Raw genomic sequence first — 16,179 nt, forward strand, 5'->3', positions numbered from 1 at the left:
ACACACTGGAGTTTGGAGACTTGGTATGAGAAAATACAAAGTATCTCAATAACTTATATTAAAAACATATTGAAATATTTTGTATACGTTGGATTGAATAAAATATATTATAATAACTTCAACTATTTTTTACTTTTTAATGTGGCTACTAAAAATTTTAAATTATTTATGTGGCTAATTGTACACTGGACAACATTGTCTAGCCAATTCATTAAAGTGCATAAGAGACCTGAAACACTTGGCTGTAAAATGATCACATTCATAAGAATGTTATCCTCTGTTGCAAACAGGGGCTTAAGAACTAACTGTACCCAGTGATGGTTATTACATTTGAAACACTTGTGGATTGCTATTATCAAAGCATACTATGTAAGAATAAGATTAAAAAGACTTTAAAGTGAAATAAAGTAGCCAGGCAGGATGAAGTCCTGACATGGTCCACATTTTATGACTTATTTAAGGACCTCTGTAGCTCTCAAAAATGTTCTGAGGATCCAGTGGCTTTTTAGGACAGCTGTCTTCCAGGCAGTGACTCAGGACTCGGCTGCCTCTACTCTGGCAGAGGAAAAGAAGCTGGCTTTTATATGTTCTCACATGGAAAGGCCACATAGCCTATACTTGCAGGCCTTGGCCAGAATCAGCCATGTGGCCCTCCCTGCCTTAGTTTAAGTAGGGTGACTTGGGAGAGTGCATGGGTATTCAGTAACAAAAAACCCCTAAATTCTGGGTTTCTTGTGACCCAAGTACTCTTCCAAGTATGTTGTAAAAAGGGTGGGGGGAAATCAGGATTTGGTCACTCTTCTGAATGCTTCTGTCAGTTAAGTACTGGAGCCGGTCAGAAGGTATCAACTTATTTTATTTTTTAATTTTAAAATTTACAATCTTTTATATTTAATTTTATCTTTTCTTATATTATCAGAAACATCATGGAAGAGGTTATCAATTTCTTAAGTATCAGTTACCATATGCATAAGCAGATTGTTTTTATTTTCTTCTTTTTAGTCAAAGGAAAGCTATTATACAAACAGAGGCTCCTCTTTCCATATGTTGACAAACTACGGCTAACATGGACAAATTTGACCTATTGTAATCTTATTTCTTTCATCTTATAGTTAACATATACAGGAAGAAATCTAGTTACCTACTTATGTATCCCTACTGTTCACTATGCATATGCCATGTGCTGCTTTTTTAGGGAAATAGGTACCATATGTTATGCTAGTTACTTTTGTGTTTCTAAGTTGTTTATACAAATGCAGAAACATAAAATCTGAAATACAGTCTAAAAACTAAACCTGGCAGCTAATAGCTCAACCCAGCTGTATCTTCCTGCTGGAATCCCCACCTTACCCCAACCCACCATGCACACATAACCCCTCCCCCTCCTTGACCCAGTGACATGAAATGCAACAATTTTTTTTTTTAAGTGTACATCATACATTTATTACCAACAACCCTCTCAACTCCAAAATTGGGCACAGGGATTAAAAATAAAAATTCATTGCACTACTTAGTAAAGCATTACTAGTAACTTTCATAAAAAATGTACAAACTTTGTTAAAAATTTATCAAGCCTTCAAATGATTTGGTTACAGATATTTATAATACGTACATTTAAAACTATATGTTAACTGATACAATGGAATATGATTTGAGGAAATGACTCAGCAAATGATTCCAAAAAACACCCCTGTGAGCTTTCATAATCTGAAACAAACAGCAAAATGAGGTAACCAAATGTACCAACAGGGGGAAAACAGCTTTCTAATGAAGGCCTAAAGATATCTGTGAAAAATATTCTCTTGAGTTGGTAGATCTCATTTAAAATTATTACAAGAGGTCCAAATTTAAGAATCTTAACAAATCACATTTCACAGAGTATATAAAATCTAAATATGCTTTCACATTTTCCATATTTTTCTCAAAAAAAGAAAAAAATTTCAGGACAAAAAATCCTAATGAGATCTTGATACCTGGAGGCCTTGTAGGGAATGGGGGTTAAAAAAACATCAAAGATGACAATTCATGTCAAAAAACAAACAAGAACCCACAAAAAACCCACAGCTGAGTTAAGATGGTAAAGCCAATATTGTTTTAGGAGGAAAGAGAACGAAGGCAACAAACCAACATCTGCTTGCTATCTGGTGCTTCACCCAAGGTGACAACGGTTGGGCATGAATCAACTGTTCTTTGTCCTCACTGTGGCTAGTCTGAGCTGGTCAGAACACATGCACATGTGCTCCTAATACACACTAACCACTTAATAAGCAAGTCTGCACACATCTCTAAGAGCCCATGCAAAGAAAAGACATTCCTGAAGAGAGATCAGTCATAAGAGTGCAACAATTAAATTCAGGATTTTACCGAAACAGACCCTGCTGCCTCCTAAATTGCCAACTGCCTCTCTAAAATTTACCAAAAAAGGGACATTATGATAAGAATTCACAGAGGGAGGGAAGAAAAGCTACTTTTCCTAGTCATTAGTACAATGTGCCTTGTTAATTAGGTATCTCTATATAAATTAGAAAAAGTGCTTCACTTGCATGCTTCAATAAAATGAATACTGAGTGTAGTAGTGTTATGTTAGATCTGTACAGATATAAATTTTTTGCAGCTATATAAAAGAGTCTATGTATAAGATGGGCTTTTGCCATTTTAAACATGATTTTTTCATTAAAAAAAATAAAGATTAAACTATACGTGATTTGTATGTAGCTGATTATTATGCCAATAATTTTGGTTTTTAACATACTTTATTCATCAGGAACAGGTGGGGTATGTCCTAATGATTTAAAAGTAACATGTGCATTTTACCACTGTTTAGATGTATTTCTGATGCACTAACAAACATAGGGGCAAACAGAAAGTATGCAAAATCCTACCTGTATGACTAGTTAGAGGCAACAGTGTCTGGAAAAGGGCAATATTGTGCTTCTGTGTGAATTGACTTTACTGAACTCTAAGCTGTGATGAGCTTATAGAGACTTTAAGGGAGGGCAAGCAGCATGGCAGTAATAAGTAGTTAACACTGTCTGAGTAGAAAACTGACACAGAGCCAACTGCAAGTTGAGTGAGGCTGGCAGCAAGTTATCACAGTCCTGACTGGAACAATGCAGCTTGTGCTACTGCAAACAAAGCAATGACATCAACTGCAGGAATAGGCAGACAATGTTCAGTACACTAAAAGAATGAGAAAGTAATCTAAACATTGCTGGAAAAATGACGCAACAATCTGAATTATGCTCAATGAACCTATTTTTAAAAAACCCACACGGCTATGTATTATTTCAGATTAACTAAATGAAGGTCAATTCCTGTTTAACAGCATTATTTTCTTATACAAAAATCAAATCTTCATTTATACTGCAAGTATTCTGGACACCTGTTATATTAAACTTTCTCATTCAAACAAAAAAGGAAAAATAATAAAACATCAAAGCAAATCAGGTGTAAGGAACACGAGCTGTCACAGCACTTGATCCACCCTGAAACAAGGCATTCAATGGGAAGCACATTTACTGAGGGAAGAACAATTAGACAACTTTCAGAATTGGAGCTTGGCAGGTGAATTTATATGAACAGAAATATAGTTTTCATAAAACAATTTAGTTGTCTATGGGAGCTTGAACATAGAACACATATTGGAAGTCAAGCTGAGTTAACAGATTTTGTTCTGGTGGAAGTCAATGAGGTGAGACTTCATGGGACCAGTGGTATTCTTAGAAATATATTAATCAAATATCTTCAGAATAGACTACAAATCTAAACATTAAAAAAAAAAAATCACAGGTACTTTCTGTAAGAAGCTTACTGGAAATGTAAAGGAAAAAACAAGAAAGTATCAACATTCAAATCACTGATTGAAATGCTAATATTGCTAACTGATGATGTATGATATTGCACCTTCTTTTTGGAAACAGCAAGTTGGAGATTTAAAAATTTTTCACAACAGAATAAAAAAATCAGGTACATGGAGTGAGAATCTGTTACACTTTTTTTCTTAAGTGACCTACTTAGGACCACCAATAAAGAGAAGGTGACAGCTGCCTGAAGCAAAGGAAGAAGGCTTTTCTCATTCCATTCACTGGGAGGGAAAGGGATGGAGTATTCAATGCTTATAATTGATGCACCCTTAGCAATCAGTGTGCAACAGCAAACACAAGGGGAAAAACCAGTGTACAGTACTAGTGCTGTTTAAATAACACACCAGATTATACATTGCAGCATAATTAAAACTACACACACATTCTTGGTACATGCTGGTATATAGGATCTCATACACACGTTAGCTACCATGCCCTCACACAAGTGGTTGCACACATACCCTCTCACACACAGATACATTTATTACCAACAGTCATACACTGCATTCATTTCCACTCACAGTTTCTGAAGGCTCTATATAAGGTAGATTGCTATATCATCTGGAGCTACCACTTTTTATAAAAGCACATGCTAAAAGATCACGTCCACTGTAATCTTGCAGCAACACTCGGAATGATCACACAAAAACCAGGGAATGTTAGTGCACACACGAAATTAAGCTAAAGAAAAAGTCTTTGGAGTTCCAATCACACGGTTAGTATAACAATCTCATAATTGTGAAGACTAATTGTAAGCTTTTATAGTTGATTAAGTCACACAGTGCAAAGAAAGGTCCATTGACCCTTTTGGTAAAGGGAGGGCTGGAAGCCACACAGATTAAGTTCAATGGATAGTCCGTATATACATGTGATGAGGAACACCCAAACTAAATTTGTGCTCTTAGGTTGGTCATTCTGAATCCCGATGCACTTCTGAAGCATCAGCTCGGCAAATTGGGCAAGTACGATTTGCCTAAAAGACAAAAGTAAAAGAAAACTTGTCTGAATTATGACTCGTATGATGAAACATGTTATAAAAGCAATGAAGCTACTTTACTTCTCATATAATTTTCACATTCTTTGTTCCTTTAAAGAGATACAAACCATTTAGTTTGTCTTTAAAAAAAAAAACAAAACCCATAAACCTCAAAGACTTAATATAGTCCATGCATGATTTTTAGTAAGTCTGGTTCAAACATATAAACAAGATTATCCATCACCTGGATCAGACAAATTTAATAACTGACTTAAAAGTAAAACCGTGGCAATTCTTAATGGAATGAAGTCATAGAAAACATTTAGTGGTACTGAGGAACCTGATTGTAAAATTGCCAATTTTACCACCAGGCTCTCTACTCACCTCTTCCTTGGCTCCTAAAGTTGCTCTTTCTCCATTTCCACAAATGCCACCATCATTTGTCAAATTGCTAAAGCCAGAAACATAAGCATCACCTGCTCTCTTACTTCCTACAACCCATTATTCAGCAAATAGTCTGATTTCTGTATGTGATAGTTCTCAAATTAGTCCTCCTTTTTATCCAATTGCTGCCAACCATTTCTCTGTCTTAACCACCACGTCCTTATACCATCTCTCTGTATCTTAGAAAATACCTCTTCTTCAAACAGTGGCCAGTGATCTTTCTAAAACATAATCTGTCATACCCTTCCCCATTGCTTTCAGGATCAAGCCTGCACACCCTGACATTTCAGAGTGGCTGCACAATAAATTGGTCACAGGTTTTATCTCTGAACACCTTTCTCTTGCCACTCTCCCTCACACTCCAGCCATCAGCCACAAAGAACCTGTGGTTTTCTGATTGTCCTCTGTTCTGACACTGTCAGGGATTTGCATATGTATGTAATGCTTTCTTTTTCTAAAAAGTTAAAGACTCTTCATCTTCAGGATTCAGTTTCCACTAAGCTGGGTTACCTTGAACTGTGCTCAAAGAACTACTCTTAACTCTTATCTGTCTTCCTCACCAAACTGTGAAATTATCTAAACCAGTATTTTCTCCAAATCAGAACACTCTATTTAAAAAAATATATACTATTTAGATTCTTTTACTTCATCACATTTTTATTCTACTATTATAATTTGAGACTGTGAAAGCATGAAGAGTAAAGAACACATAAAAAATTTTTTAAAAAGGATCCCCTGAAATAATTTGGCGTTGGCAAAACCACTGTTAATGGGTTTATGTTTTTTGACTTTTTTTTTCATATATGCAAGGAGAAAATGGCCAGAATTAAATAAAAACAGATGTTTATTCCCTATGCCAATCTCTGAAAAAGGAGCTCCTAGTTAGCTACCTTTTTAAACTCTCAGAGGAAACTGGCCTAACAAGTTCACACCTTGTCCCTAAATACCATGAGAAAGGACATATTGATTGTCAAGAATAGATAAGCCATATTTCAAGTTTTGCATATTTACTAGTATGTTAATGACTGCAGTTAATTCTTACTGGCCTCTTCATTTGCAGAGATTATACTGAAATTTGTGTTCCAATTTTGTCTCCTATACCCATTCTCCACTAAACCACAAACTTACTCTAATGAACCTAGGGGGTCAATAAAACAGAAAATTCAATGCTATTTTCTTTACAAATGCCATTACTTTACCTTAAGCCATTTGTCAACACACTTGGCATGGAACTCATGGTTACAGGGTAAGACTCTAAGTAGCTGCCTTGACTCAAAATCACACATGCATACTACACACCTAAAAAAGAGCAAAAAGATCATTTAACTACAAAACCAGGTTGTTTTCTATTTTGTCATGACCATTGAAGCCTATAAAACCACTCTTCATTCTCAGTTATCAAAACATCACTTAAAAATTTAAACAAAATTATCAATCAATACCTTGAAAAAATCATGATGTTAAGGCATTTAGTAAGAGTGTTTTGCTTTACTAACAAATTATCAAGAAAATTTCTGGTTAATATCCAAGCCAGTCTTAATACCAAAGATAATATGGTATTCAAAAAAATTGTGCTGGAACAACTGGATCTCCACATGCAAAAGAATGAAGGTGGACCCATACCCTCACATCATATATAAAAATTAACACAAAAATGGATCAAAAGCCTAAATTTAAGAGCTTATACTGTTAAATTCTTAGAAGAAAACACAGTAAATCTTCATGACCTTGGATTAGTCAATGGTTTCTTGGAGATGGCATCAGAAACAAAAGAATAGCAAAAAAAGAAGTGTAGGTGTACTCAGTATCTGCAGGTGATTGTTCGAGGACTCCCCATGGATACCAAAATTTGCAGATGCTCAAGACCTTTATACAAAATGGTGCGGTATTTGTGACTTATGCACATCTTCCTATATACTTTAAATCATCACTAGATTACCTATAATATATAAAACAATGTAAATGCTATGTAAACAGTTGTTACACTGTATTGTTTTAATTTATATTACGTTTTATTATTGTATAGTTATTTTCTAGTTTTTTTTCTTGAATATTGTTCATCCTCAGTTGAACATGGAAGGCCAAGTTTAAGTTGGAATTCATCAATATTTAAAAATTATGTGCTTCAAAGGACATCATCAAGAAACTGAAAAACAACGCACAGAATGGAAAGACATTTTTGAAAATCATTTATCTGATAAGGAACTTTGTATCTATAATATATAAAGAAATTCTACAATGCAGTGATACAGAGACAATCTGATTAAAAAACTAGACAGAGGATCTGAATAGACATTTCTCTGAAGAAAATACACAAATGACCAACAGCACATGAAAAGATGCTCAACATCATTAGCAATTAAGGAAATGCAAATTAAAATCCCCATGAGATTCCGCTTCATACTCACTAAAATGCCTATAATAAAAAAAGATAATAACAAGTGCTGGCAAAGATGTGGAGAAATCAAAACCTTTGTACATTGCTGGTGGGAATATAAAATGGCGTAGCCACTTTGGAAAAACTGGCAGTTCCTAAAAATTTAAACACAGTGTTACCATATGACCTAGCAATTCACTCCCAGGTATACACTCAAGAGAAATAAAAACATATACACAGAAAAACTTGTACAAAGACATTCACAGCAGTATTATTCGAAGCCAATATTTGGCTTTGGCATTATTTAAAGCCAAAAAGTGGAAACAACCCAACTGCCTATCAATATGAAAATATTAACAATATGTGGTGTATCTATACAATGAAATATTATTTGGTCACAAAAAGAAATGACTTACTGATACAAGCTATGACACAGATGGACCTTGAAAAAGTGAAAGATGCCACATACAAAATGACCATATGATCCCATTTATGTAAAATTTATAGAGATATAAAGTAGATTAGGAGATGGGGAGGGGGTGCCAGGGTGAGGTGCAGTAGGTTGAGGAGATATGAGGAGTGGTTGCTAATGGGAGAGGGATTGCTTTTTGGGGTGTCAAAAAGGGTCTAAATTTGATTGTGGTGATAGTTATACAACTATGAATATACTAAAAAACATTGAATTGTATACATTTTAAATGGGTGAATTTCATGGTATGTGCATTATATCTTAATAAAGCTGTGACAAAAAAGATACTGTAATAAGCAGAGTTTTCAGATAAAAACCTCAAACTTTATTTGCATAGGACTTTTCTTCCATTACAACATTCTAGAGTTTGAATTAGAAACAAATTTTCTAGGAAACCTAAAAATGGAAAACAGCCCTGTCCAATAAAACTTTCTGAGGTGACAGAAATGTTCTACATATAAACTTTCCAAAATAGCAGTCACTAGCTAATGGGACTAAAATATTTAATTTTTAATTTTAATTTAAACAGCTCTATGTGACTAGTGGCCATCTTATTGGACAGCATAGGCCTAGAATATGAAATAGAGATAATTTATTTTTATCAAGTTATCTTTGACTCTCAAGCTTTTATTTCATGAAGGTAGAAAAGGAAATTTAAGAGTGGTATCAGAAAAACATACTTACAAGGTCTGTTCTGACTGGTGGTTGTTTGGATTGAACCGATAAGAAGGAAGTTGTTCAATATCTGCTTTAGTCAGTCCACGAGGTTTAGCCTCTCCCAGTCGCTCTGCTAGGTTTAACAGGGCCTGCAGCAGGAAAAGGAGACATATTTTCATCTTTTAAATTTTTTCTATTCCAACAACTTAAAAAACTTTATTATGGAAATAGAAACTCATAAAAAGGTAGAGAAATAGTGTAATGAACCCCCATATATCCATTACTCAGATTCAACAATTCATGGCTAATCTTATTTCACCTATTATTATCTACTCTAAACCTCAGATTATTTTGAAACAAAACTAAAAGACGGTATTATTTCACTAGTATTAGGTGTATCTGTAAAACACAGTTTATAGCTTCTGACATTGTAGGCTGGATAATTCTTTGTTGTGGGGACTGTCATGGGTATTACAGGATGTTTAGCAGCATCTTTGGCCTCTCTCTACCCACTAGATGCCAGTAACACCTCTTCCCAGATGTAACAACCAAAAATATCTCCAGACTTGCCAAATATCCCCTGGGGGACAAAACTGTCCCCAGGTTGAGAACCACTGGTCTAAAAAGATAGACTTTTAAAAAGAACATAACCACAATTACATCATCACATCTAAAAAAATAACACTAATTCTTTATCATCAAATGTTCAAATGTCATTGTTTCAATTATTTAAAAAATTTTAAGAATCCAAATAAAATCTATACACTACCATGGCTTAGTATGTCTCTTGTTTATCCTTTCATTTGTTGAAGAACCCAGGTCATGACACACTGTAGAAATTCCCAGTTTGAATATTGATGAATGACCCCCCCCCCACAATCCCTGACCAGTGTGGTTTAATACATTCCTTGTCTATTATTTCCTATAAATTGGTAGATCTGACTGTTTTTATCACAAGGCCTGTTGTGTCTAGCTGTTATGTTAGCAGACAATGATGGAATACTGTATAGATCAATTAATTCATTAAGGATGGCAAAATGGTAATATTCCAATTTTATAATTTTCTCTTATTAGATGAATTATTTCCATATTGAGCAACTGACTCATACTGAACTGTACTCATTAGTGTAATTTATATAGCAAAGGTAGAATAAATAAGGCCAATGAATTTTTTTAAGTATCCACTATGAACTCATGTATTTTAACATACTTGATTTATTTCAATATGTTACAATTATTATATTTACTGATTTTATACCAGTAACTACTCTCTTAGTTTTAATGACTCTAGTAACTCATTTGCTTTATCACACAATCAGGCTGCCTTTTGTGGACTGCCTTTCTGCATTTTTCAGGCTGCCACAGGGTTATGGGAATGGATAACAAAAAAATGATGATGGATAAAAAAGAATTAATTTCCCCAAATCTCAATAATAAAAGCTATTATAGCTGTTTGTTTTAATATAATGATACCACAACTTTGCTTTGGGGACAGATTATTTTAGAGTCATCTCAATAATTTGTTCCCGTTTCAACTGGCCTCCTAGACCTTCTAAATGCTAGAAGGTAAATTATTAAATCTAATTGATGCTAATTATAATTAGCATATAAGATTTAGATCTAATTTATGATATAGTTTATAATTATCTTTTATACATCTCTTGCATATACTATAGGACACAAAGGTCAATGAAGACAATTTTATAACAATAAAATATGTTCACTAAGTCCTTTTTAGATGCAGAATATATAGGCATACCTTGTTTTACTAAACTTTGCTTTATTGTGAACTGCAGATACTACACTTTTTTTTTTGAAGAACAAAGTCAAGTTCTGTGGCAACCCCCCATTAGGCAAGTGTACTGGTGTAATTTTTCCAGCAGCATGTGCTCTGTGCCACATTTTGGTAATCTTAGAATACTTCAAACCTTTTCATTATTATTATATGTTATGGAGACCTGTGATCAAAGATCTTGGATACCACTATTGTAACTGTTTTGGGGTGCCACAAACCACATCCACTTAAAATGGTAAACTTAAATGATAAACATGTGTGTTCTGACTGCTCCACTGAATGGGCTGTTCCCCCATCTTTGTCCCTCTCCTCAGGCCTCCCTATTCCCTGAGATGAGACACAACAATATTGAAATTAGGCCAATTAATAATTCTGTAATGGTTTCCAAGTGCTCAAATGAAAGGAACAGATAAGGCATCCCCAAACTACGGCCCGTGGGCCACATGTGAGTGTTTTTGCCCGTTTGTTTTTTTACTTCAAAATAAGATATGTGCAGTGTGCACAGGAATCTGTTCATAACTTTTTTTAAACTATAGTCCGGCCCTCCAATGGTCTGAGGGACAGTGAACTGGCCCCCTGATTAAAAAGTTTGAGGACCCCTGGAATAGATGAAAGCCTCTCACACTAAATATAAAGCTAGAAATGATTAAGCTAAATATATCAAAAGCTGTGATCGGCCAAAAACTAGACTTCTTGTGCTAAATATTAGCAAATTGTGAACGCAAACGAAAAGTTCTTCAAGGAAATTAAAAATGCTACTCCAGGGAACATACAAATATTAAGAAGTGAAACAGGCCGGGCGAGGTGGCTCACGCCTGTAATCCTAGCACTCTGAGAGGCCCAGGTGGGTGGACTGCTCAAGGTCAGGAGTTCAAGACCAGCCTGAGCAAGAGTGAGACCCCATCTCTACTATAAATAGAAAGAAATTAATTGGCTAACTAAAATATATATATAAAAATTAGCTGGGCATGGATGGTGGTGCATGCTTGTAGTCCCAGCTACTTGGGAGGCTGAGGCAGGAGGATCACTTGAGCCCAGGAGTTTGGGGTTGCTGTGAGCTAAGCTGACGCCATGGTACTCTAGCCCGAGCAACAGAAGTGAGACTCTGTCTCCAAAAAAAAAAAAAAAAACAAGTGAAACAGCCTTATAGCTTTTATGGGGAAAGTCTGAGTGGTCTGGAACAAAGATCAAACCTGTCACAAATCCAACTTTGTTCTGGATTTAAGTCAAAGCCTAATCCAGAGCAAGGCCCTAACTCTCTTCAATTCTATGAAGACTGATAGGTAAGCAAGCTTCAGAAGAACAATGTGAAACCATCAGAGGTTGATTCATGAGGTTCAAGGAAAGAAGTCATCTCCGTAACATAAAAATGTGAGGTAAAGCAGCCAGTAATGATGTAGAAGAAGCTGCAGCAAGTTATCCAGAAGATCTAGCTAAGATAAATGATGAAGGTGGCTACACTAAACAACAGATTTCCAATATAGATAAAATAACCCTATCCTGGAAGAGGATGCTCTCTGGGACTTTCATAAAGCTAGAGAGAAGTTCAATCCCTGGCTTCAAAGCTTCAAAGGACAGTCTGACTCTCTTGTTAGGGGCCAATGCAGCTGGTGACTTTAAGTTGAAGCCAATGCTCATTTGCTATTCCAAAAATCGAAGCAACTTCAGATACTATGCTAAATCTACTCTGCCTGTGTTCTATAAGTTGAAGAATAATGCCTGGATGACACCACCATCTGTTAACAGTATGGTTTATTGAATATATCCATTCTATAGCTTATGGATGAAATAGTATTTTACTTTCTAGTTTTATTATTTAAGAAATACATTTCATACGGCTATAGCTGCCATAGACAGTAATTCCATGATGTATTCAAGCAAAGTACATTGAAAACCTTCTGAAAAGGATTCATCGTTCTAGATACCATTAAGAATATCTGTGATTCATGGGAGGAGGTAAACACTAATAGGAGTTTGGAAGAAGCTGATTTCAACCCTCACAGATGGCTGTGAGGGGTTCAAGACTTCAGTGGCAGAAATAACTGCAGATATGGTAGGAATAAGTGAGAGAATTAGAAGTGGATCCTCAAGAAATGACGAATCACTGTAATCTTATGATAAAACTTGAATGAATGAGGTGTTGCTTTCTATGGATGAGCAAAGAAAGTAGTTTCTTGAGATGGAATCTACTGGTGAAGATGCTGTGAAAATTACTAAGATGACAACAAAGAATTTAGTATACTATATACACTTAGTTGATAAAGCAGTGGCAGAGTTTGAGAGGACTGATTCCAATTTAGAAAGAAGTTCTACTGTGGATAAAATGCTATTAAATTGTATACTACAGAGAAATCTTTTGTGAAACTTTGGTAAACTTAACTGTTAACCTTATTTTAAGAAATTTCCACAACAACCCTAAGCTTGAGCAACCACCACCCTAATCAGTCAGCAGTCATCAACACTGAGGCAAGATCCTCCACCAGTGAAAAGATTATTGACTGAACTGAAGGCTCGGATTTTCATTAGTATTTTTTAGCAATAAAATATTCTTAAATTAACATATACACATTGTATTTTGATATAATGCTATTATACACTTAACAGACTATATTGTATAAATGTAACTTTTATATACACTAGGAAATAATGTCTGTGTGACTTCGCTTTAGTGCAATGGTCTGAAACAGAACCTTCAATATCTCTAAAGTATGCCTATGATGATCAAGCCCTGAATGAACTTACGTTATCTAGAAGGCAAGACAACTGAAGGTAGGACATGGTTAGTGTTTACACATCAAAAAAAAAAAAAGGACAAACACATTTAGATCTGATAGACTAGACATGCTGTTCATAAAGGTAGCAGTTTTTGTGTTGGCTGTTGCAAGATGCATCCAGGGAGGTAAAGGCACCAAGACAAGAATGTATAGAGTGAAAAAGATGTTGAGTATTCTGGAGTAAGCCAGGCCTAAGGAGTGTTCTAGGCATCTACACTATGAAATACAACCAGAAAAGCAAATAAGACTTTTAAAATTGGTTCAAAATATGACTTAGCAGAACATCAAAATACTCAACCTAAAAACACAGTTTAGAAAGGGATTTCAAAGACAAATACAAGATATTTTTCTTATATTGCAAAGGTATCACTGTTTTTTCTATTGGTCAGCTGTCCCTTTTATCAACATAACGATAATTTTAGTATATAAGCAACTCCTGTTCTTACTACTCTGTATAAAACTAATAAAAATAGTGTATAAATAGGAAATTTTTATAGCCCCTTTCTTTCTCAAGTCTGGGAGTGGAATCCAAAGGACACTGCAGTTTGATTATACATGTAGAAAGAAAGTGAAATAATAGCATTATTGAAAAACTACAGAGGAATACACACCAAACTAGAATTCTTTCACATGCATTAAAAAACAAACCAACCGGTCGGGCGCGGTGGCTCATGCCTGTAATCCTAGCACTCTGGGAGGCTGAGGCAGGTGGATTGCTTGAGGTCAGGAGTTCGAAACCACCCTGAGCAAGAGCGAGACCCCATCTCTAAATAGAAAGAAATTAATTGGCCAACTAATATATATATATAGAAAAAACTAGCTGGGCATGGTGGCACATGCTTGTAGTCCCAGCTACTCGGGAGGCTGAGGCAGCAGGATTGCTTGAGCCCAGGAGATTGAGGTTGCTGTGAGCTAGGTTGGCACCACGGCACTCTAGCCCGGGAAAGAGTGAGACTCTGTCACACACACAAAAAGAAAAAAAACAAAACTGCAAGTTTGTACCCTCTCACCTGCTCCCCATTTCCTTCCCCTCCCTACCTCTGGTAACCAACATTCTAATCTGTTTCTATGTATTCAATTATACTTTTTTTTCAGATTCTACATCCAAGTGAGATTATGCAGTATTATTCTTTCTGTGTCAGGCTTATTTCACTTAGCATAATGTCCTCCAGGTTTACCCATATCATGGCACAAGGTAGTGACTCTTTTGTAAGGATGAATAATATTCATATGTATCTCATAATTCCTTTATTCATTCACTCACTAGATAGATACTCAGGTTGTTTCCATAGATCCTTAGCCACAATTTTGGCTATTATGAATAATGCTACAATGAACATGGGAGCGCAGAGAGCTCTATGAGATACTGATTTCATTTCCTTTTGGTATATAGCAGAGGGAATCTGGATCATGTGGTAGTTCTATTTTTCATTTTTTTTTTTTTTTTTTTTGAGACAGAGTCTCACTTTGTTGCCCAGGCTAGAGTGAGTGCCATGGCGTCAGCCTAGCTCACAGCAACCTCAAACTCCTGGCTCAAGCAATCCTCCTGCCTCAGCCTCCCAAGTAGCTGGGATTAGTTGGCCAATTAATTTCTTTCTATTAGTAGAGACGGGGTCTCGCTCTTGCTCAGGCTGGTTTCGAACTCCTGACCTTGAGCAATCCGCCCGCCTCAGCCTCCCAGAGAGCTAGGATTACAGGTGTGAGCCACTGCGCCCGGCCTATTTTTCATTTTTTGAAGGACCACTATACTTACTGTTTTCCATAATGGTTATACCAACTTACATTCCCGCCAACAGTGTACAAGTGTTCTCTTTTCTCTATAGCCTTGTCAACACCTATCATTTGACTTTTTGACAACAGCCATCCTAACAGGTGTGAGGTGATATTTTATTGTGGTTTTTGATTTACGTTTCTCTGATGATTAGTGGTCTTGAGCACCTTTTCTTATACCTGTTGGCTATTTTTATGTCTTCTTTTAAGAAATGCCTATTCATGTCCTTTATCTTAATATGATTTTTTTTTTTGCTATTGTGTTTCTTGGATATTAACCCCTTAGCAGATATTTTCTTCCAATCTATAGGCTGACTTTTCACTTTGTTGATTATTAAATATAGCCCCAATTTGTTTATTTTTGCCTTTGTTTCCTAAGCTTTTGGTGTGATATCTAAAAATTCAACACAAGGCCAATATTCAAGGAGCTTTTCCCATATGTTTTCTTCTAGTTTTATGGTTTGAGGTCTTTAATCCATTTTGAATTAATCTGCATTTATAGTGTAAAGGTTCAATTTCATTCTTCTGCATGTTGATATCCAGTTTTCCTAACACCATTTACTGAAGAGGCTATTCTTTCCCCATTGTGTTTTCTTGGTGGCTTTATCCAAAATTGGTTGATTGTTGTACTAGCTTTTCTATTTGCAGTTCCCAAAGTTCAAAATGTTCATGGTTTTTATAATTTATTGCCTCAACTATTAAGACACCTAAATATGTTTTCCTGTCACCAATTTCTAACCACTCTCATATATTTCTTTACACTACTAGCAGAGTTTTAACTCTTAAAAATAGAAATCTAATGCCATCAAGCGCTAAAAACATTTAGTGGCTCCTTCCTTTCCCACAATATCCAAAATTACATCCATTCTCTAGCAGGGCACTGAAGGACAACTAGCTGAGCTTTTTAATGAAATCTACATTTTTTTCTCTTTCACTTTAGTCCATAGACTATCTGCTGTTCCTCAAAATGTCCAGCACCTCTCTGCTTCAATCAAGCTTTCCCATTCAAGATCCAGATGAAACATTTCTTCTCCCATAAAATCTTTCCAGTACA

The 16,179-nt window shown here is 35.6% G+C and overlaps 1 protein-coding gene across 6 annotated transcripts in view; it reads right to left on the reverse strand.

Moving 5' to 3' along the window:
* Window positions 1-1,413: 1,413 nt before the first annotated feature.
* Window positions 1,414-16,179, reverse strand: part of RNF38 (ring finger protein 38) — a 66,902-nt gene continuing 52,136 nt past the window's right edge. For all 6 annotated transcript variants that reach the window (XM_012769950.2, XM_012769948.2, XM_012769949.2 and 3 more), the window contains 3 exons: window positions 8,814-8,935; window positions 6,483-6,582; window positions 1,414-4,836 (listed from right to left, as the gene is read on the reverse strand). In XM_012769950.2, coding sequence (XP_012625404.1) covers window positions 4,774-4,836; window positions 6,483-6,582; window positions 8,814-8,935 — 285 coding nt within the window. In that variant the 3' untranslated portion in view covers window positions 1,414-4,773. The remainder of the gene's footprint in view (window positions 4,837-6,482; window positions 6,583-8,813; window positions 8,936-16,179) is intronic.

This window comes from Microcebus murinus, chromosome 12 (genome assembly GCF_040939455.1).
Source record: "Microcebus murinus isolate Inina chromosome 12, M.murinus_Inina_mat1.0, whole genome shotgun sequence".
Lineage (NCBI taxonomy): Eukaryota > Metazoa > Chordata > Mammalia > Primates > Cheirogaleidae > Microcebus > Microcebus murinus.